Source organism: Delphinus delphis, chromosome 2, assembly GCF_949987515.2.
Source record: "Delphinus delphis chromosome 2, mDelDel1.2, whole genome shotgun sequence".
Taxonomy (NCBI): domain Eukaryota; kingdom Metazoa; phylum Chordata; class Mammalia; order Artiodactyla; family Delphinidae; genus Delphinus; species Delphinus delphis.
Window position 1 is genome coordinate 162,939,603 of NC_082684.1, and position 24,761 is coordinate 162,964,363.

At 36.3% G+C, this 24,761-nt stretch overlaps 1 protein-coding gene across 1 annotated transcript in view; it reads left to right on the forward strand.

Annotated features, from left to right (window-relative positions):
* MALRD1 (MAM and LDL receptor class A domain containing 1) overlaps nucleotides 1-24,761 on the forward strand; it is a 593,611-nt gene that overhangs the window by 413,482 nt on the left and 155,368 nt on the right. Inside the window, exon 32 of the mRNA XM_060003111.1 lies at nucleotides 7,440-7,601. Within this exon, the coding sequence (XP_059859094.1) occupies nucleotides 7,440-7,601 (162 nt within the window). The remainder of the gene's footprint in view (nucleotides 1-7,439; nucleotides 7,602-24,761) is intronic.

Sequence of the window (24,761 nt, forward strand, 5' to 3'; positions counted from 1 at the left end):
ATGAGAACTTCAGCCCAGGAGGCAGCCTCTCAGATCCCTCTGAGGAACTGCTCCCAAGAGGTAGAGGGGGAGACAGGATATACAGGAGTTTTGGGAGCCCAAACATCAAAAGATTACTGTTAATTAAAGAAAACCAGATAGCTCAAGTTAAGGAATTTAGTGCTTTTCTGTGTTTGGGAAGATGCAAGAGACTGTGTTCAGTGAAGTCGTTCCTTTGCTACACACCTTAGCTATCTAGGGCCAGCATCCTGGTTTTTCCCATCCTAAATCCCCTCAGGGTGCACCTTGCCGGAGTGGGGGAGGGGGCTGCAGTGGCTGAGGGCTTGATGGCGGGCATCCTGTTGTTTCTACCCTGAGTTCCCTCAGGGCACACCATTAGGGGGTGGGAGGGGCGGGCAGTGGCTGATGGCTACAGTGTCCTTTGTTTACTGATGTGGCATGCAACATTCTTCATTCACAGAAAGTTCCAAGAGCCTGAGGAAAAATAGCAAAGAGTTTGTATGACTTAGCCTCAGAAGTTCCAGAATGTCCCTCCTGGCTCTTCCTAATGGTTATTCAAATAACAAAGTCTAGCCTAGATTCAAATAGAGGAAGGGAATAGACTCCATTTCTCAGTGGGAAAATATCACACATGCACAGGGAAGGCTTACTACACAAGGCACGTTTAAATGTTTATTTTTAGCTCAGTGTCATTTTTATTCCTCGGGATGTTTACTTCTGAAGTGTTCATTTCTCTTTCTTGCATTCGCTATTTTTTTTAATTGTGGTAAAGTATACATAAAATATACATAACATAAAATTTACTATTCTAACCTTTTTAACTGTACAGCTCAGTGGCATTAAGTATATTGGCATCGTTGTGCAGCCAACACCACAGCTTCACACTTATGCCAGCTTGCGTAAGTGTCATCGGAAAGGTTTTTCCCTTAGAGGGCGTCCAGAACCCATATCCAGAACTTTTTTTATCTTGAAAAATTGAAACTCTACCAATTAAACAATAACGCTCTATTCTCCCCACCCCCAGCCCCTGACAACCACCATTCTACTTTCTGTCTATGCATTTGACAACTCTAGGTGCCTCATGTAAGTGGAATCACAGTGTTTGTCTTTTTGTGACTAGCTTATTTTACTTAGCATAGTATCCTCAACATTCATCCCATCTTTTAATTTTAAGTCAGGCAAAGAAGAAAGTGAAAATGATTGGCACTTTTTTAAACTGTATTTTGAATACTACAGTATTGTAATCTTAATTTCACAAAATATTTCCTTTATAATATATATATTCTCAAATGAAATTTATAATACATTAAATAATACTTTCTAGTGTTATTTCTAGCTTCTTTTAAGTGCACCAAAAATATATATATTTTTTATATTGACTGTTAGGAATTGATTTCAATGGAGTTCTAAAACAATGCTCTGAAGCATTTTGAAATCACCATTTTCCCCACAAGACATAAATAGAGCATTTAATAATCACCAGCAAAACATTAAAAACTTGGCCAGATTTATGAAGGCTCTAAAGAAAAAATAATTTGAATATGATGGCATTGACATACATAATCCAGTGGGGTGAGAAGGACAGCTATCACATGCATATAGAAAACTTATTACAGACAGTAAATATCTTCCTCTCATGTAAAAATGTACATATATTGAAAAGTTTATATAAAAATTATACTCTTGTGTTTATTCCTATTCCTAGTAGGGCTAGGAACAACTTTCTAAACATTGGGTATATAAAAACGAACAAGACATTGTGTTGGGCTTCAGAAATTCATTTTCTACTGTGGAAAAAAAAACCTAGAGGGAAAAATGCATTAAATATAATGTTCTTTGCTTTTTGAAAAGGTAGTTAGTAAATGAAAAGATTCCTGATTATTTTTTAAGTGTAACAAGTGCTATCAGGAATAAGGTTATCACAGCTTATGTGGGGAGTACATATGAAGAAAAATGTGTGTGTGTGTATGTGCATCTGTATATGAAATATAAAAATAGACCTAAAAACATCAGAAAGAGTTACAGGTGTTTTGGTTTTTTAAATGTGAATGCTGCCCATGTTCTTTTTGCTTCACTCATTTTTCTTCTCAGAGTACCTTGTATGATTCTTATTTTTTTCCCACAGCTATTTGAGGTATTGATATAAAACACACAAAGGCAGTTTTGATTATCAGAAACTGAAGTCAGTTACATATCCATGTCTGTTAGTGTTACCCATGACTCTGATGGACAACTGCAAGAAGTATTTGAATTTATTAAAATAAAAGCAATATGTTGACAAATGAAATAGTCACTTTTCTTAAAACTTCTTGATAGATTTTGTTCACCTCCAAAAGGAATATTGCACAGCACACAGAGATATACAGGTGACTTATTGATGCTGCAAATTGACTCCATCAATATTTTATATGATGGTCTTTGGGAAATATTGGAGGCATCAGGGCTGGATTCCTGCAGGCAGAGAATCTATCGTGGATAATGGAATAAATTACAACATTTTCAAAGTCACCTTTGGAGAAATATAAGGAAACAATTGACCTTTGGGTTATTAAACTGAAGTCTTCATTTTGACTTTGACCATCATTTGTTGGGCAATTATTTAAATTTTCAGAGGCTCAATTTCCTTATCTATATAGTACATATAATAACATACAGAGTGCTTTGAGAATTAAATGAAATAATGTAAAGAATATATTTGTTCAGTCTTTCAGGATTAATGTTAGCTTCTTCCATGCCATTATTTTTATATTCTCTTGAAATTTGTCCGTCATTGTGAATGCCTTATTTACATGTCCTTTATACTTATCAGTCAATAAATGCAGCTATTCCTCATGACTGAATTCTTACCTTAGGTTGTGAGCAAAGATAAAATCTTCTTTTGCATTGCTACCCCTTGTTGCAAAAATGCATGGTTGGTAACAAATAAGATCAATTCTTTTTAAAAGAAACAGTTAAGTTAGAAAATATGCTCTTTTTTTCATGGAGGAAATTATTACCTAAAACACGTAGTAAGCGTGCCTTGTATTCTAGGCTAGGGATGCGCAGAATGGGATGGGTACTTTCTCTCCTGCATCTTACAGTGATAAACATCATTAGTCAGTCATGTCACTCTTCCCCACTGTACCCAGATTCTCCAAAATCCTTCTCAGTGCAGCTTTCCAAAAAGGCATTTCACAATGAGGAGAAACTGTTTAATGGTTCTATGTTATATATCATGGTATGGCAAAATAAGGTTGCTATGTGGATGTGAGAATTAAAAATAATTCATTATGGGGCCATCTCTTTAATATAACTGAATTGATTAATATTTATACTGACCTACAACAATATGGCTGAATATTGTACCAGTGGAAAAGTGCCAGTCGTTTAAAACAATGTTAGTAATACTTTGAATCCATTCAAGGGATCATAATAAAGATCACAATTTGGAAAATATTTTTTCTAAAGCAATAGCGATTTTGAAAATATTGATACATATTAATCTGCAAGAAATATTAATATTACAAAGTGTTCATATCATCTATCATTCAGTAATTAGTATGGAATCACGGCTTATATAATGCAGTTCAATAATAATACCTGATCACATGGAAATGTTTACAGTAGTTCAATAGTAAACAACAATTAAGGTGGCAGTGCAAAATAAAGAAGTCATAAGTTGCCAAATGAATAGTAATAACTATGATTACTGTTATAAAACACACACACAGACCCTGAGAACTGACATGATCTGGAAAGAGAAAGATAGTACAGAAGTTGGACATTCAAGAAAGAGTATTATTTGCTAGATGGAATGGACAAGATACATTAATTAATACACTTGTAACAGAAATTCCAACCTTGACAGGTGTAGACCTCATAGCAGTCCCTGCTTGTTGCCTATCCATTTCTTTTTGTTCCTTAGAAACAGAACTGCAGTTTTATCCAGGGCAACATTATGACCAGCCACAGGTACCATCTCCTCCAAACTTCTTTGTAGCCGCCCGTGAGCACTCGCCCGCCAGTGAGATATATGTGGGAATTTGGGGAAGGTATCCTTTTCAAAAAGAAAAAGCACCAGAATAGGAAAACGTTTTTTTCTTCTTCCCTCTTCCCACTCCTTTCAATGCCTTGAATATTTGGATTTTTCAACGCTGGAAGGTGCAGCATCATCTTGCAACCATGAATGAGCATGAGGATGGCAAGATGACAGAAAGGAAAGATGGAAAATACGTGCTTCACAACTACACATTTGAACCACAGTCACAGTGCCAACCTTAAACTGACACCTTCCTGACATATTGTTAATTGAGATGAATGAGTAGTAGCTGTTTAAGCTACTATTATTTGGGTTTTCAGTTACTTGAAACTAAGTGCATCTCTAACTGATACAGGCAATAAGGAAAATGTATTATCTCAAATAGCAAGAAGTCCAAAAGCAAGGGAGCTCTAGAGTTGGTTAATTTAGTAACTTTTGTCATCAAACGTATAGAACTATATGCCCTCCTTCATTCTTTATGTTCTGCCATCTTCAGATAATGGATTTTCTTATAAAGTCAGCTCCCCATAGAATCTCTTTAGTCCCAAGCATCGCATCTTTGCAATGATATCCTGAGAAAGGACAAATAGGTTTTCTTCCTTTTGATTTATTTTTAAGAATAAAGAAACCTCTTCCTAGGTGTCTTTTCCCTAGTAAGTCTCATTGTCTAGAAAAGCATCCCAAGACTATCTTAAACCACTCAAGACAAGGGAAGTTTGAACAGCGCATCATGATTGCTTAGATAAACCATGAGCCGCCTCTGGTGTTACAGGGGGCCGTTTCACTCTTCCAACAAATATCTGAGTGAAAGAAGGTGAATTCCTAGATAAAACTGCAGTTCTGTCCTGAACAAGAGAGGGAAGGAAGGACTGACAAATGAGCATCGAATTGCTAGAGAACATGTGTCAAAAAAGAGAGAGAGAGAGAAGTACTTCAACATAAAAGTTGAAAGAAGTCAGTTTTAGTCAAAAGAAATTTTTCTGAAAGATTTCATTGAAGTAGAGGCAGTTTTGGAGACAAGACAGATTTCAGCCTGAAAAAGCATTGCATCAACAGAAAGGTTATCGTATTCAAGGCTAGAGGTTTTGAGGGCATTTTCAAATAATGTGAACACCTGAATATTTCGAGCAAGGGAAATAACATGAGAGCAGTCTTGAAGATTAATAATGTGGTTTGGGTGTATAAGGTCGATAGGATGAAGGCTACACTAAAGAAAGAGGCTCTTAACATAAACCAGGGGCTTGAACCAATGGAGCTGGAACAGGAACTATAGAGCTGCAAAGAAAGGAATGAACTAAACAAGTTCTCGAAGGGAGAATCTATAGCTGTTGGTGATAGATTAGATATGGAAATAAAGAATGCAGAATCAAAGATAACTTCATAGTTTGAATCTTTAGAAAGAGAGAGAAGATTCATGCTATGAAATTAATCAATATTCTCAGAGAGAAGAACCCATTTAGAGGGGTAAATGATGAGTTCATTTTAGGCTTGTTGGTTTTGAGATGATAATTGCATATTCCAAGTGGAATGTTCAACAAACATTTGTAGATAAACACCTGCATTTCATTGTAGCTGTAGATTTGTAGGTCATCTGCACAAAAGTATGAAAGGCTATGGGAAAGAATGAGTGAAGATACATAGAGTGAGACTTTTTTTTAATTATGTAATTTTTTAACAAGAGGGGCACCCCAGCTAACTCTGCAATATAAGAAAGGAATTAATAGAGAATGTGTGATTGAAAGATGTGGAAAAGTTGTATAACTTTGAAATAAATGCAGCTGTGGAATGCTAATAACAGTGTTTGGTAAGCAGTTGAGATCATAAACCAAGGTTAACCCTAGAAAAGGGAAAAGTAAAAGTGATATAATTTGAGTTAAGGAGGCTGAAATGTAAGAGAATGAATCCTGATTGTGTAGATATCTTTAGAGTCAATGGTAAAGTCATATATTAAATACGGTGGAAGAGGAAGGACAAGAGTGGTCACAGAGAATAGAAAAAGAATAATTATTGTAGGGGCTATGTGCCTGGGAGTCAGTTACACAGAAATACTATAGAACCTGTGTGTGACATCATTCTAACAAACACACAATGACTGTCTTGTTTGTAACATTGGAAGATTCCACATGTTTGCGGTTGTGTTAACTAAACACCTGGAGAACCACATTCCTCACTTTTATCCATATTATATAAGCATGGTATAAACCTATGTATAAGCATGGCATAAAAAGGATATACAGAGCCCATAAATAAGTATATAAAAACCAATGGAGCATAAGTCATGTAGAATGAATGAAAGAAATGTATATAATTAAAAACGATTCTAGTTTTTAGGGATAAGATGCAATCATGCCAGAGAAGTAAAATGCTGAGATTTTATGAAAATACTCTTAGAGATCCAGAAAATTTTCTATAAAAATATTAAAGCTTTGTTTTGCCAAATGTTTGGCATCCATTTTAACAGCAAGTTTTTCCTTGCTGACAAAGTTTCTATATATGCTAATAATAGTTTTATGTCAAGAAAAAGTTATGAACAAGAAACCATCTGGAGAAGAAACGTTAAAAATAATACAAACTTCATCTTTCTAAAAAAAAAAAGTCAATGACAATCTCAGTTGATTCATACTGATTAAACCATCCAATAATTCATTGTGTCTCTATAACACAGTTTTTACAGTGAATGCTCAAAAATAATAACTGCTATGCAAAAAGAAAATTAAAGAAAGATGAAAGCAGTATCAGGGTATTATGAAGGCACTTTTCACAGATGACTAGGTAGTAGACAATCAGTTATCTAGTAATTTTTCTCATTGTGAACAACTTAGTTTTTTGATGAGTTATGAATCAATACTTTTAGAAGAGAACTTCTTTCATTATTTAGTGAGAAATAATTTAGTGACTGGCTCTGAAATGTTGTACGTGGGTGATGGGTATGGAATGCTGAGAGGGTTTGCATCCTATATGGTTTACTACTTCTACCAAAGGCACCTTTTCTCTAGTTAAATGACTTTTCCTCTGTAATGGTCTATGCTGTTCAAACACCAGAGTGGACAGAGGGAAGGAGTTAAACATCCAGACAACTGGAGATACTGATTTATTTGACCTGAATAATCCAAATTATCATAATGTTTTGTACATTGTTCATGTGTAGATACAGTTTTATCTATCATCTAAAATGTTATTAGTCAATCCATGTAAATCCTTAATGGCTAAATGACAGTATTCACGCACTGCTTCTAGACCCTGTGATAAAAAAAGTTTCGGTGTACAACTGATATTTCCAATGAGTGCAAATACCCTGGTTCTTTAAATTTTTAAATAAACAGAGTATGCAAATACTAATTTTAAATCATCGCAAATGTAGTATAATATCAAGTGTGACATACATTTCTACAGCATTCCATTAATATTTTTGTTTCCTTAGGCCAGTATACAAGCACGACGGGAAGCTGCAATTTTGAAATAACTTCAGGAAGCTGGACCACAGCTTGCAGTCTTACTCAAGACTCTCAAGATGACTTGGATTGGGCCATTGGCAGCAGAATTCCTACTGAAGCACTGAGTCCAGACCTCGATCACACACCAGGTAAATGCAGTAGAGATAGTCAGGCCATGTAGTTCACTGGGCTGGAAATTTGCTTTAACTATTTGAGTGAATGTCAGAGCACCTTCCTTATGTCTTTGTGGGGGTAGAGCTCAATAGCCTTTATGAAAAGAGAGTTAGTTCCTTCCGTTTAACCCCTGAATTATTTAATAGACCTAGAACTGATATTGCCACAACAAGGAAATCAATGACTCTATTTAAGAGACTCACAGATTTTATTTACCCTACCCTAAAGGTGGCCTTAAATTCCCCAATTGGGGCAGGGACAAGTAGGGAACATTCAGATTAATGCATGCAGTAGACAAAGGTATATAGTTGGCATGCTGCCACGATGATCGCTAGCCTGCCACCAATTTCATTCCAGACCCTCTGAAGTACAGGGGCAGAGATTTAAAAGGTAAGTGGTGATAAAAAGAATGAGCATCAGCAAACTCTGAACAAGTTTTGCTTCCTGCCTGTGACAGGAGATCAATGTAATCTTAAATGGTTTTCCAATTAATAGAGTCAGAGTAGAAGGAAGCTTGTATTCTTGTTTACTTTTACCCTGAAATCTTGCCTGATACTCAACACTTTTCTTAGGAATCTAACTTTCTTAGGAATTAAAAATAACTTTTTTCAGTGATAACTTTTCTTAGGGACAAAACTTTTCTTAGGGATAAAATATCATGATGTTCAATTACAGCATAGATGTTCATTCTTATTTTAAAGCTGTTTCCTAATTCAGCTTCAGATTGAATATTTCTATTCCTTTCGACCTGTCAAGTTGTATTTTTTCTGCCTTTCATCAAGTGTTTTTTCCTTAAAAAAAAAAAAATGAGATTAGTATACACCATGTTATAGGTTAATGGAACAGGACAGAGAATCAAGACACTTAGGTAAGTAATTAGGAGGATTTAGTATATAACAAAGGCCAATTCAGTGGGAAGAAGTTGTATTACTTAATATGATGCTGGCATAGCTGGTTGTCCACCTGGAAGGAAATGAAATTAAATTCCAGTTTTTCTTCTATATATTTCATATACAACATATATTCCAGATGGATTAAAGATGTAGATCTAACAAATTAAAATAATAAAACTCTTACCAAGAAAACATAGGGTAAACTATGTATAATTTAAAGGCAGTATCAAACTTCCAAAAGCCTAGATATAAAATTATAGCTATGATCTAAATATTTCATAAACAAAATCAACAGGCATATAATAGATTTGAAGTTTTTTTCTTTACATATTACAGGTAGACTGTATATACAGATAACTCTCACAAACTTATTAGAAATGGCAATTTTAACAACCAGGAACTGCCTAGCCAGTTCACAGATGATCAAATTCAAATAATCAACAAATATATTAAATGATGCTCAAGTTCACAACTCATCAGAAAAATGCAAATTAAAATAATCAGATGGGAAGAGATTTTCAAAAGCCACTTACAGATGATTGAGAGATGGAGTGTGGGGAACAGAAGGATACTCATTAATGGTTATGGGAAATTTTCTGTTTTGGAAAGCATTCTGGCCACATAGAAATACAAGGACCAAGACATAAGTACATGTGTGTAAGGATATTTACGTCAGCATTGTTTGCAGTTGAAAGAAATGAGAAATAAAATGAACATGCATCATTCATACAATCATTTATTCATTCCTTTCTTCTTTTATTGATTCATTTATTAAGTGTCAGGCACTGTTCTAGGTCCTGGGGATACATTAGTGAATAAAACAGACAAAATTCACTGCCACAGTGGAGTTCACATTCTAGACGGAGGGAAACAATAATAAATAAACATAATAAGTAAATAAGTTATATGGCCTGTTAGAAGTAGAGGAAAGAAAGAATAGAGGAAGTAGGATCCGGAAGGCCAGGGGATGGGTTGGGGGCGGATGGCAATTTAAATAAGCTGGTCAGAATAGGCTGCACTGAGAAAATGCCATTCGAAAAATGACTTGACGGAAGTGAGAGAGTGATACAGGTAGGTACCTAAGGAAAGAGTGTTCCAGCCCCAGGGACTGCCAGTGCCAAACACCCTGAGATCAGAGTGTGCCTGGTGGGTGACTCAGCCTGGACACTAGTGATGCTCTGGGTAATCTAATTCATTGTTGTGCGGCTGCCCTGTGCACTGCATGATGCTTGGCAGTATCCGTGGCCTCTACCCACTTGATACCAGCATCACTCCTCTCCCGGGTGCTGACAACTCAAAAATGGCTTCAGAAATTGACAACTATCCCCAAGGGGCCAAAATTAAGAACCTAGAGGAACAGCCAACATAACTGGTTACATCCACAACACACAATATCACGCAGCCACTAAAAAGAGAGTTTAGTGCCATACAGCTGATTTGCAGGGATTTCCAAAAGATATTCTAAAAGGAGTAAAGCAACGTGCAAAATGATTATACGGTGTGATCTAATATGTCTAAAACAAACAATGACTGCCCCCCCCATCTGTGCATATGTATAACTCCATACCTAGATATTTCCAGAATAACTACGTGAACGTGGAAAAGAGGATGAAAAAGGATACATACTCGTTTATTAACATGAATCACTTGGATGGGTGATAAGGTTGGAGTAGAGGAGAGGAGGAATAAATGCAAAAAGAAAAAGAAAATAATTGAAACCAGGAATCACACCTCAAAAGAAACTCTAACGTACATGATGGTAGCACATTTATGTGTGTGGAAAATGTGGTGGATAGTTTCAAGTTTTACTCCTTAAAAAGCCTGAACTATTGTATTTCACTCTTTTAATATTTATTTTTTCTTCAGTATTTCTTTTCATCAATTTTACATTACTGAGTAATACATCTTTTTCTAAAATTTTAGAAATATAAATAACCAGAAAAAAGAAAACCCCAGTTGTTCCAGTAGAGTAATATAACCACCTTTAAGCTTCGTATTTGTGTATCCTGTCATTCTTCCTTAATGCACATATTGGCCGATAAAAAGAAAGTTTCTACTTGATTTAGTAATTTAAAAAACATAGTGCGAACAAGTTTATGTTATGAAATATGTTTAGCAACATAGTTTTTATTATATCATAGTATTCTACTTGTTGGATATACCATAATTTATAAAATTATCTAATGGTAAATTCTTAAATTATTTCCTAATATTAAACATCACAGTAATCAATATACATTTAAATGGAACTTTTTTTACTTTTCCGATAGTTCCTGAGGATAAATATCAGTTTCTGTTCCTTGAGAAACTGTAAGAAATAAACCAATATTTATTTCCTACTAAGATCCAGACAGTAACATCTAGATGACAAATGCTGACGGGTTCTTTTGATAACATCTGCAGCAATCTTTGCAATCTTTCCTTCTCCTAAGACAATATTTGAAAATTACCGAGCATGTCTGCTTGTATAATACTACTAATGGGACAAAAAGTATTGTAGGCTCAGTTTAAGAAAAAGTAGAAGTATAATCGATGGACATGAGAAAGTTTCCACACATTGTCCCAAAAGACAAGCATAAGTAATCTATGGATACCTTTTAATGCAACAATTAAGGACTATTAATAGTTGTGTTTATTTTCTTTTTTTGAACTTTTATAGCTTGTGTGAGTTCATTAAAGACCACATGAAAAGTTTTCCATCTGGTTATTTATGCAATATGGTATACAAGTAATGTCATCCACAGATAAGGAAAACTAATCATTCTGACAGAATCCTTTATTATCCTCCCTGCTAATCACTACACAAGACAGTATATTTTTGCAGAGTGCTCTTTTCAAAGCACTCTGATTATATCATCCTGGCTACACCACTACGGCTCACTAAACTTGTTTAGACATCACCGAGACAATGGGCTGCTAAATAGATTATAAGGACATTAATTAATGTTGACCTTCTGGGAAAAACAAAATTCTTTATGAGAAGGCCAGCAGATTCAAAGAGCCTACAGTCTGTTTCTAAGCATCACAACATCGTTGTTAATTAAAGCTGCATTTATGTATCTTTTCACTTATTGTTACCAAGATGAAGCATTAGATACATAAGGAGGGCATTTTCAATGCCCATCGCAGGCCTGTTTATGAGTCTTTTTGGAGCCATTGCCAAAGCTGTAGAGAGAAACTTCAAGCATTAAGCCACTCTCCAGTCTGCACATGAATAAATAGTGTTTGGGCTTAGTATATACGGGATTTAATGGCAAGAATGACATTTGCGTGACATGAATTAACAGAGGTAAAATTCAAAAGGCTGCTGTCTCTTTTTTATTCCCTTCCCTCGTAACTTTATTTTCTATTTAATGTTATAATAAGTTAACCATCTCTAGAATTAGATTGTAAACTCCGGTAGGGCAGAAGTCACATCTTTTGCTATGTTTATATTCTCTCCAGCATTTAAACTTGAGTAGCACTTGATGAATACTTGTGTAGGCCTCACGGGACCTGGATCTATCTTCTTCTGTATTTATTGCACATATTTTGGATTAATTAAGGCAACGTATATTTCCTGAGTGCCTACTAAACACCACACACAATGTGTTGGGAACTGAATTAAGTAAATGTTTGGAAGGTAACTGGAATGGAATATGCTGCCTGATATAACCCACATGCTTACTGTTGTGCAATTCTGTGTTCACAGCCCAAGGTCAAAAAGTACCCGCAAACAATCTTAGTGACACTAATGCTCTAATGTGTATGACAGCAGTTTAAAGTATTAAGTGTTCAACAGACAGAACTTACTTGGTACTTGGTTGACAGAGCCCTGCAGGCTAACGGGTGATAACTGTACTTCCTATTGGGCAGACAGGACAGATGTTATTATTCCTACATTAGAGATGAGGAACCAGAGAAGTTAAAGGTCTTCTCTGAGCCTGTATACTGAGTGACCAAGCCAGAAATGAACCCCTGGTGTTTGAAGCCTCATCCAAGCCCGTTCCCAGAACATCACTATCTTCCTTCATCCTTATACAGCTCTGCCTGAATCTCCTTAACATCCATGTTTGGGGCCACTTAACCTCTATTCCTTCTAGGTTTATATCAGCATCTCACCCTGGTCTCTGATAGAGTAGGGAGGGTGGAAGCTTGGTCAGGGATATGGTGTGTTATACACAAAAGCCAGCCCTCGATCACATGTTTATCAGACCACTCACTTTGATCATGTCCACACACACTCATGCACACATACATACACATACAGAAGGAGATAATAACTGTACTGTAACACATTTTTAAAAATTCCAATCCTTGGACCAGAAATGTTTGAGGTATTCCAGAAGGGAATAAAAGAAAGCTGATAGGATCAGAATGAATGGAGTAAAGACAGCAGAAATCCCATCCTAGGGAAACATGGTTCGCTGTAGATCTTCCCAAGGAAGCTACACAAATATTCTAAGATTAAAATCAAAAGCACTGTCCTGGACGGAATTGTGTCCCCCCCCCAAATTCAGATGTTGAGGCCCTAACCCCCAATGTGACTGCATTTGGAGAAAGGGCCTTTAAAGAGGTTTTAAGGTCAAGTGAGGTCATAAATTTGGGGCCTTCATCCAGTAGAACTTGTGCCCTTATAAAAAGAGGAAGAGACCCCAGGAGGCACCTACACAGCGTAAAGCCCCTGTGAGAACCCACAGTGAAGGTGGCCGTTTGCAAGCAAGGAGAGAGGCCTCAGGAGAAACCAACCCTGCCAGCACCTTGATTTTGGACTTTGAGCCTCTAGAACAGTGAGAAAATAACTTTCTATTGTTTAAGCTCCCAGTCTGTGGTATTTTGTTATGTCAGCCCGAGCTAATACAAATACCGAGAAATGTTATGAAGAATTATTGAGGGTAACTGACTGAGGAACAGCGCTCAGAACACCTGGCTGAGCTGGGAACCTGGCCCCACCCTTCGTGTTTCCCTGCCAGGACCAGGGTTTCAAACACAACTGCTCACAGAAGTAGCTTTTTCTCCCAGGATAAAATCAGACTACTGTCATCTAAAGAAAACTGGGCATCTGCCTGCCTGGGAAAGGATTATCATGAGATAATTAGATCCTGAAAAAAGAGGCAGGGTCATACATGGGGCTGCACAGGATCAACACTATAGGTTTGCAGGAGGAAGTAAAGAAAGATAACTCTGTCCAAGAATAAAAAATTGGAGCGTTGCAGTTTGCATGCCTGCCGACCCCTTGGTCTCACAACCAAGGACAGTGGTTCTCAATCTTGGCTGAATATTAGAATCAGCTGGAGAGTTTAAACAAAGTACTAATATCTGGATCCCCCCACAAAGATTCTGACTTAATTGGTCAATGTTGTGGCCTGGGCAGCAAGATTTTTAAGAACTCCCCATAAGTTTCTAATGTGTATCCAAGGTTGAGAACTACTGCCCCATAGGGACGTCTGTGTGGCTACATGCCCAACCCACCTGTCCAGCACCTTCTCTTCATTCTTCCAATCAAAGGAGAGCTCGGTGGGAAACAGCTCTGCATAACAGCAGCGGAAATTCTTTCCTGTTACCTATATACTAAGCAACAAAGGCCTTCATTCAAAAGTTGAAATGAAATAATGCCATTTGCAGCAACATGGATGGACCTAGACATTGTCATACTGAGTGAAGTAAGTCAGGCAGAGAAAGACAAATATCATATGATATCACTTATATGTGGAATCTAAAAAAAGGCTACAAATGAATTTATCTACAAAACAGAAATAGAGTTACAGATGTAGAAAATAAACTTATGGTTACCGGCGGTAAGGGGTGGGGATAAATTAGAAGATCGGGATTGACACATACACACTACTATATATTAAATAGATAACTAATAAAGACCTACTGTATAGCACAAGGAACTCTACTCAGTACTCTGTAATGGCCTGTATGGGAAAAGAATCTAAAAAAGAGTGCATATATGTATATGTATAACTGATTCACTTTGCTGTATACCTGAAACTACCTCAACATTGTAAATCAGCTATACTCCAATAAAAATTTAAGAAAAAAACAAAAAGTTGAAATGGATAACCAAGAATTACCAGGCATTTAAAGAAAACCAATGTCATGAAAGAGAAAGATAAGGACGTGAAAAGAGAACAGTTATCTCTGGAGGAAATAGATAACTCGGTGTAGTAGACGTTTGTCATATGTTCTCATCGCTCTTTAGAAAGCTACTGCTCTGTTTGTTTACTGTTGAGCCTCTAGAGTCCTGTATCACCCAACTTGTCATGTGCTTAGGATGAAAACTGCCAATCAGATGCCCATGTGGAAGGCTTTGCTTTGGAAACAAACAGCAATTACCCTCTTCCATTTATTGCAGCATGCTATAGGAGTATAATCATTTCTATGGGTGACATTATATAAAAAGTTGGGAATATATATATATTCCCATGTATACATATATGTTCCAATAAATATACTTATATCTGTATTAACATATAAAATATGCTTCCTACTGACTAAATATTTAATTATAGTAAGGAAGTATAGTTCATCTTTAAATGTGATATAATAGTTATGAAAAAAGAGTTCTAATCTTATAGAAATATATACTGAAGTATATAAAGATGATGTAATTTGATATTTAGGGTTACTTTCAAGTAATCTAGTGGTATTGAGGATGTGGGTGGTAATATAGAGGAAACAAGACTGATCATGGGTTGAAATTGTTGAAGCTGGGTTTTGGGTAGATGGGATTTCATTATACTGTTTTTTATACTTCAGTATAAATTTGCAATTTTCCAAAATAAAGATGTTTTAAAAAATAGTTCCCCATAAATATGAATGCAACTTAAGTGAAAAAGCCTTGGCAATATGACATCTAGCATGAAATAAGAACTGGATATTCAGAAAACACTAAGGGATTTGTACACAAGGTAGAAATGAAGACATGAAAACAATAATAAAAATAAGCTCTTCACTAGATTTTCAGATGATACTCAGAGAATCAAAGTATATGATTTGTAAATATCTACTTCTTTTATTTTATCTGATCCTTAAACAATACACTGGAATTTATTATGATACTGGTTCACAGCAAATTTCTGCTTAAAATGGAAATTTTTTGGATACTTCAAGGGAAGTTAATTACTAACATACTACTACTCTGCATACTACTACTCTTCGTCGTCATCAGCATCATCATCATCACATTAAAGTCTGAGAAGAGGGTTAAAGGAAAACAGCTCGGATTTGTGTGGTGCTTCAGCCACCCCTTTAAAAACGCATGTGACTAAATGGAAGCGTTTCTACAGGTGCGTGATGCGCAAATAAAATGAATTACGTTGGCATGGTGAAAAAATGTTTTTTCAGTCATTCATTCATTCAACAAATAGTCGTTGAGCCCATTTTTTGCTAGCTGCTGTTGTAGTTATTTGGAATATATATTGAATAAATCAAGAAAGGATCTCTGCTGTCATGTGGCTGACACTGTAGCAGAGGGGAATAGAAAATCAATATCAAGCATTATAAATAAAAAGCTCGTATAGTTTCTGGGAAGTTAATTACTAGGAGGAAAATAAGGGAAAGTGGAACCTTCAAAGAAGGATCAACCAGGAACCAGGAACCAGTGGAGAGTAGCCTAGGAGCTACAAGGGTGGGAAGGTGCTGTCAGTTAGGGACATTTTTCTGTGTAGCCACTAGAATGAGGGTACCTGCATTGCTGTTTTCTAAAGGGCTGTGGATGGCTGTTGAGTAGTTGTTGTTCTTATCTTCACGAAAATCCAGACAAAAGGATTTTTTTTTTCAAAAAATATAAGGAGAAAATTCAGAGGGATTTAGAAAAAGAGAACTAACATATGTTAAATGTTTCCCAAGAGTCAGAAACAGTAAAAGATTTGCATCTGTTATCTTATTTAATCCTTTTAATACATTGTGATGTAGAGGATACTAAATTCTTAGAAAGGTTAAAAAACTTGACCAAGCCACAAGGGTAAGTGGGCAGGGGGATTGGAATATTGAACTCTCTGACTAAAAGGCTTTCTTTTATAGCCTACACTGTCTGATATGATAGCCACCAGTGACACGGAACTGTTGAATCCTTGAAATATGGCTGGTTCAAATTGAGATGTGCTTCAAGTGTAAAATACATACTGCATTTTGAAGATGGAGTACAAAAGAAAATAGAATTTTAAAAATATCTCATTAATAATTGGTGCATTGATTATATGTTGAAATGATAGCATTTGGGGAACATGGGGTTAAATAAAATGTATTACTAAGGATTAACCTATTTCCTTTTACTTTTTTAAATGTGTTGCTAAAAATTCTAAAACCACATGTGACTCACTGTTTCTGTTGGACAGTTCTGTTCTGTATTACATTGCATACATAGAGAAAGCTTTCTTGTCTCTCAAGTGAAAAAAAAACACTTGAATTGACTAAAGAGATACTGAAAAGTATCCCTATCTGGATGTCTTCGAAGATGGGCAATCTCTTGCTTATGAATTCACACACTTGCCACTAGAAACTGCAAAAATTATCTATATTTAACTTCAAGTCTACTTTAAGCAAAAGGGACTTTGAAAAGAAAAGAACATATAAAAAGTAAAGTGGGGTGATTATCTTCATAATATTATATTGTGTATATTACATCCTAATAATTAAACCTTATCATGCAGTTTTTCTTGTGGTATCAGTAGTCTCTATGTTAAAAAATACTGCTTTCTGTATTTCTGTATTATTGCCCAAATATGGTGGTTCCTTGTTCCATAACTTTCAAAGAGAAAAAACAATGTCTTTCTTTATTTCCATATTTTCTTTCATTTGTCTTCTATACCTTTTTTTTTCCTAATATGTAGTTAAGGTTCAAAGTCGATAGTCTATTGTTTTTATGAAATTACAGAGTTGGGAAATACCAATTAGACAAGAGTTATGACTGTGTGATAACATCCCTATGATGACAGGTCTTGTCTACATAACTCACTATACAAAACGATCCCAGATCTGTATGTATACGTTGTGTATTAATTCTTATAGGACCTACATTTTCAAGTAATCACCTTAAATTTTTTTGTTTTTGTTTTTGTTTTTTTGCGGTACGCGGGCCTCTCACTGCTGTGGCCTCTCCCGTTGCGGAGCACAGGCTCCGGACGCGCAGGCTCAGCAGCCATGGCTCACGGGCCCAGCCGCTCCGCGGCATGTGGGATCCTCCCGGCCCAGGGTACGAACCCATGTCCCCTGCATCGGCAGGCGGACTCTCAACCACTGCGCCACCAGGGAAGCCCTTAAATTTTTTTCTTAAGTACTATATAATGCAATAATTTTTGTTGGTAGAATGATGCTTTCCTTACGATATTTAGTTGTTTCACAACTAGACATTCATATTCCGAAGTTTCTTGAATAGGAAGAACTTTGTCTTACTACAGAATTGAGTTGAAAATAGTGGCAATCACTGCATCATGAATCTCAAACACCACCACCACTACAGCCATCACCACAACTATGATCATCAGCATGGCCAGCGCGGCCACCTGGGCCTTTACTGGTCATATAAATTGATTTCCTTTGAATGCTCTGTTTTAACAATGAATTAGACGGCATTATCCCCATAATTGGATCTGGTATCATGTGGGATCTCTGAATTTATCTCAGATTCTTTTGAAAGCTTTCTCTGTTCTACTTAATTTTAGAGCTGTTTCTTTGACTTGGCCTAGACAGGTCCCTTTATGTTTAGCATAACTACAAAATATGTAGTTATTCTAACTTTCTTTCATTGTCAATATTTTTTCTTTATGCTCAAGTTATGCATTATAGAATGTATGTAAATTATGAATATTAGTATTTTTTTCTCATTTCCTGCTATTTGTACCTCCTTTTTCTTTCCCCTTTACTTTTCTCCTGTGTTGCCCCCAAAACATATAAGCATTAGGTAAAAGGAAACATAGAATATTAGGATAAAATGAGTAATAATAAATAGCATAACATATTTTTCTGACTTTATTATAACTTTTGGTAATCTTTAATATCATCTTGTAAAAGTAGTTTGGCTCTGATATTTTCTAAAAATGTATTAATTCAGTAATTATATACTTTAGAATGAAAGAGTACTAAAGAGTCTACTTTCATACAGTACAGATGAAGAGAGGTTTTTTATTGTTATCATTTATTTCTTTTTACTACTAAAAATTGATAATTGTTAAATGTAACTAAATAGAACAAGTCTTGTCAAAAATTGTGTCTATGTAGCTGGTATTCACTGAGTGCCGATCACCAGGTCCCTGGCTTTCTTCTGGCTTTCTTGTTTAATCCTCACAATACCTTGAAGTTTTACAGCAGAGGAAATGGGTGCACAGAGAGAATAAATAACTTGCCCCCAGCCACACAGAAGACACTTGTGGAATCCAGCACTGGGACCCATGTCTCTCTAAAGCAAAAGCCTACATTTGTGACCCTTAGTCTCTAAGGCTTAACATGACATTCTCAAAACTTACTGAAATGTAAACTGTGATGATCAGATACGTGAAGAATACTCAGAAGTTTCTCTTCTAAAACACAAAAATGTTGGAAGATGGCATTTTATCAGTATAAAATAGCTCAAAGCAAACAAGTATTTTTTTCTATATTTCTTATTTACTCTAGTTGCCATTTTCTTACCACAGTTCAGTATCATTTCTACTCTCTTTGTCTTGTGTTACTTTTTAGAACTACAAACATTCCACTCCAGATATACAGCAATGCCAAGGAAAAAACAACAGGAGACTTTTTTGGCTGATAAATCTCAGAATGTGTCTTTCAGGTTTAGATTTCTCTAAACCATTGCAAAAAGGCAATGAATGACACTCATCATTTGTTTGTCAACCAGAGTTAGAATAAAGGCAATTCTCTTTCTCACTTCATCTTCATGAAGTGAGAAAACAAGGGTAGTTCTCTTCATGAAGTGAGTGGTTAAGCCAGGGTTATTCCTCTTTTCCTTATTTTACTCAGAGACAAAGGGTAAACTTGACTTTGGTGATGTTTAGACAGCAAGAACAAGCCCAGATCATCTATAAGTCCTCTACGTGTCTTAAGCTCTCATGATCTGACAGTGATTCCCATTTTGTTGGCAAAAAGCAATGCTGGTGTCAAACCTTGAACCACTACCAATCATCCACACGTACCATTTGTGTTTTATTTATTTATTTTATTTATGGCTGCGTTGGGTCTGTTGCTGTGCGTGGGCTTTCTCTAATTGCGGCGAGCGGAGCTACTCTTCATTGTGGTGTGTGGGCTTCTCTTGTTGCGAAGCACGGTTCTAGGCGCGCGGGCTTCAGTAGTTGTGGCACGTGGGCTCTAGAGCACAAGCTCAGTAGTTGTGGCGCACGGGCTTAGTTGTTCTGCGGCATGTGGGATCTTCCCAGACCAGGGCTCGAACCTGTGTCCCCTTCATTGGCAGGCGGATTCTTAACCACGGCGCCACCAGGGAAGTCCCCACATGTACTATTTGAATCAATACTCCAACCAATTTATATCACGTTTTTCTGCCTTTGGGGAAGAAACAAAATCTTAATTTCTGTTTTTCTTTTCTTTGTCTTAGTTTTGTCTGTGTTCACTTAAAATACTTCCAGGAATACTTAATAATTGTTTCAGGTAGGACCCAGATGATGCTTTTTTTTTTTTGAAATGCCAGGATGTATTATCATCTGTGAGACATGGTGTTCAGTGAAAAGCATGTGAATGAAGCAATTCTTTTAGAATCCTGTAGGGCAAGATTAAACCCTGAATAAATAATCTGAACATCTTTCAGGTTAGTTATCATTTTACAAGTATCCAGGAATCATAGTTTCTCTAAAAGGAATTTACTAAATGCATATTTATTTACAGACTTTATTTCTCAATAAAATAATGAACCATTAAGCTTATCCCTTTCTGTCTTCTCAGAACCTTGCCTCCTTGTATTTACTTCCTTTTTTCTGTGTCCTTAAATTGCCTCTTTATCACTACTTTGTGCCTTCAAGCATCACAATTCTCTTACCTTAAAAAACAAACAAAATGAAATACCTAACTACCTAACCTTAACTTTGTTTCCCATCTAAGTATTATTGTTTTTTATTGTTTTAATCTCCAATTACCATTTCCCACACATTGTTTGTATCCCTTACCTCACTACACACATCTTCTTTGACTCTCTACAATCTGTCTTCTGCAAAAAATATTATTTCTTCAGCATTTAATTATTGGTCACTGACTTTTGGTCACCGATGTAAAACTGTAGAGATAATTGTTTATCAGATACATTCCTGACCCTCATGGAGCTGGTATTCTGGCTGTCTTTGAGGACTTTATTGATTTCATAATCATAATGACCTGATTCTTCTAATGCTGCATTTGATCAATCCACACCTTCTTGAAGTGTTCATCTGTGTTTTCAGTACAGAGGACTGTGATTTTTCCCCTAATGTTATATTCATATTTTGTGCTTTTTCTTTCTCCTTCTAAGACCTAATTGTGAGTCTCACCCAATATTCTGACTTTGACCTTTTTATGTCTTTTCCTACATATTTTACTTACTTAGAGGTTTTATTCTCTCAGTGCTCAAAATTTGCTCATTCCTGCATTTATGTAGCCCTTATTTCCACAACCTCGTCCCATATTTTCAATTGCCAGTATCTCCAAGTCACATGTTCAGACTCATACTTACCTTCCTTTAAGAAAGAATCTCCCATCAAATAAATGGAGTTATTTGTAGTGAGGTAGATGGACCTAGAGTCTGTCATACAGAGTGAAGTAAGTCAGAAAGAGAAAAACAAATACCGTATGCAAACATACATATGGAATCTAAAAAAAAAAAAAAATAGTTCTGAAGAACCTAGGGGCAGGACAGGAATAAAGACTCAGAAGTAGAGAATGGACTTGAGGACATGGGGAGGGGAAAAGGTAAGCTGGGATGAAGTAAGAGAGTGGCATGGACATATATACACTACCAAATGTAAAATAGATAGCTAGTGGGAAGCAGCCGCATAGCACAGGGAGACCAGCTTAGTGCTTTGTGACCACTTACAGGGGTGGGATAGGGAGGGTGGGAGGGAGACACAAGAGGGAGGAGATATGGAGATATACGTATATGTATAGCTGATTCACTTTGTTATAGAGCAGAAACTAACACACCATTGTAAAGCAATTATACTCCAATAAAGATGTTTAAAAAAAAAAAAAGAAAGAAAGAATCTCCTACTCCTGATTTTATTATTTCGGTTATTGACATTATCATCAACACAGTTAATTCTCTTTGAATTGCAAATTGTCACCTCTTCATTCTCAACTTATATCCTTTTCTTTCTTTGCATCTCCACCTCTGTCATCTTAGTTAACTCCTGGGCTATTGCACGTGTCAAGGCAACTCATCTCCATGCAAATACTCTCCTAAACCAGGCCACTCTTCACACTGGTGCGGGGTTAATATCCCTAAATAATGACGCCTGGTCTCCAAATCATCAGAAGCTCTTCATTGCCTTTTAATTGGCTTTAAAGTCTTCCTATGTTCTTTCCCAAATTGCATTTCTGATTTCATCTATTATTCTTCTATAAACTGTGTTCTTGTCCCTCAAACATGCTTTGGGTATTATAAATGTCAACTTTGGGCCATATCATTTTTTTAGTATGACCTGTAGTTTTGTGTCAATGATGAACATGATGAATTGGTTTGAAGGAATCAAGGTAAGCAGGCCTGTAGTATAAGGTTTTTTGTTTATCTGGCTAGGAGTAAGGTTGTGTTTACTAGTTACTGCAGCTGTAGATGACAGAAGGTAAAGTTTCCTCTGGTGTCCTTGTTTTTGTCTCCCTTGTATCTTCATGTCCCAAACTTCTTAAATAAGGTCTGAGAGATGATGCTCTTTCAGTACAGTTCCCTGTTAGTATGTAGGAGCCCTACGGATGTGATGATGGGGTGGACAGGTGCTGAGTGTAAGGTCAGGGGAATGGAAGCTTTCTACAATCCTATGGTTTGAGCTCAGTCTTCTAGTGAGTCTGCGTCCTTTCACTGTGACTACTCTCACCCTACCCGACCCCACCCCAGACCCCTTAGGTGAGATAGGAAATCTAGAATTTGCCAAGAAAATTAGGCACACTTCCAACTGGCTACTTTTTCCCCTCTCCCTGTAAGAAGCAGAGGAGATTTTTCTCTCCAGTCTTCACCATGAGAACTTGGTAGGGCTCCTGGAGGTAACATTGTTGGGGTGCCCCTAAGACTGGTCCCGCTAGGGTTCATATCCCTCCAGCTTTCCCACACTGAGCCTCCAGCAATTTGTTAATTACAGTTTACCTTTTCCTCACCCAGTACAGGCTCCAGCCACCGTTCCTTTCCCCAAGTTTCTGCTTTGCTAAGTTGTCACTGTCTATATCTGCCTGTTGTCTCTTCAGTTTTGGGGCGGCAGTTTCCCCTGTGGTCTCTGTTTTCTGAAGGATCTAAGAAGAGTTTTTTGAGTTTTTGTTGCTGTGAAGATGAAACTGATGCTTTCGAAGCTCCTTACATGCTGGACTGGAAACCAGAAGTCTTCCCCCACTTTTTTTTTTTTTTAGAATAATCTTTTCCCACTCCTATACAACCTTCTTTGCCTACGTCATCTCCACTGTATTCTTTAATATACTAATATAATCTACTATCTTTTATGAAGTCTTTCTATATCCACCAAATTTAAGCCATCTTTTATCTGTTGAACTGCATAGCAATTATGATCTCCATCAATACTTGGTATTATATGCTCACAGTAACCCCAGTGAGCTGTATATCATTATTATTATCATCCCCATTTGATAGATGATGAATATGAGAGACAGCGGGAATTTAGTGTTTCACCCAAAGTCATAAAGCTCACGAGTATCAGAGTTTGGATTAGAACCCAGCTAGTCTGACCCAGAGCTTATCTACTAAATAGTACATATTGTTAGCTTTTTTTCTTAGAGTCTTTTGGGTATGTTTCATATTTTTCCAGTCATAACTTGTCCATCTCCCTAACATCCAAATGCAAGACACGGTGTCTTCTATATAATAGTTATCCAATCAGTAACTTGTGATTGATTATTTAATCAATTATTAAATGATTATTTCCACTGCTAAAATCATATTTATATCTATTCTTTAAATTTTTCATGAGAGTAACAATAATTTGCAGCTGTGTTTTAAGCACTTAACATGTAGTGTATTGTTTAATCTTTACTGCAACCCCATGAGGTTAAAATGTCTACTATAATTATCTTATTGCTTCTGAGTCCTGGAGAATTTAAATAGGCTGCCCAAAGTCACATACTTAATAAGTGGAAGAGTCAGGATGTGAATCAAAGCCTCCAGTACCTGCAGACTTAACTAGTGGAAAATCCAGCCCACAGTTTCTGCTATTTATTTATTAAAAGAATATGATAATCCTGTTTTCTGTTTCCATAAAAGTAAATATTCTCTTCTTATTTGCTTTCCATACAATGGATCAAACAAAATCAAAGTTCTTACCATATCTCACTTACCTAAAGAAAAGGGTTTATGATTTATATTTTTATTTTACTTTTTAATCTCAACTTGGCAAATGAAATCATTACAGAAATGCTGTTAAGCCAGTAATGTTTCCAAAGGCATCTTGACAAGAAAAGACAACTAAAGATGTTGTTCAGTGTTCTTTTAGTATAAGGGTTAAGAACTACAGAGTCCTTTGAAATTCCTAGACTTATAGAAAGAACCAGCCAATTCCATTCATATTTCATCTTCGTGTGACTGAGACATTCTTGCTTCTGAGCAAATTTGAAGCTTTCAAAATAAGATGAATCTACCCTGTGTTGGCCTGTCACAACTAGAAGCTTCACTTTTATATCAGAACATTGCATGCTGAGGGGAAATACTTGCAGCACCAAATTTGATAATAGTAAATAGTACTGAAATGAGACATTCAGCTGAAAAAGATGTTTTAAAAAATAGGTAATAATGACTCTCAAGAGAATAATGTCTGTAGAATAAACTGTTGTAAAGGGTAAATATAAAGAAATGCCAAATCTATTCATTACACAGCTCTACAAAAAGCAAATAGAAGTGATATAATGACAGACAATGTCTATCAAATACCACGAGAAAATTTCATTTGACTTGAGAGGCGCTGTATCTGTGGTTGCCATTTTGACAACTTTGAGGAAACTTTTGTTCTCTGAGTATGTTTACATTTCACAGGCTGTAAAACTTGCAGATGCAAATAGACGGCACCTTGAAAATCTGGGGGCGGGAGGAATGAAAGTAAAAAAAGAGATTGAGGGCATTTCAACTGATAG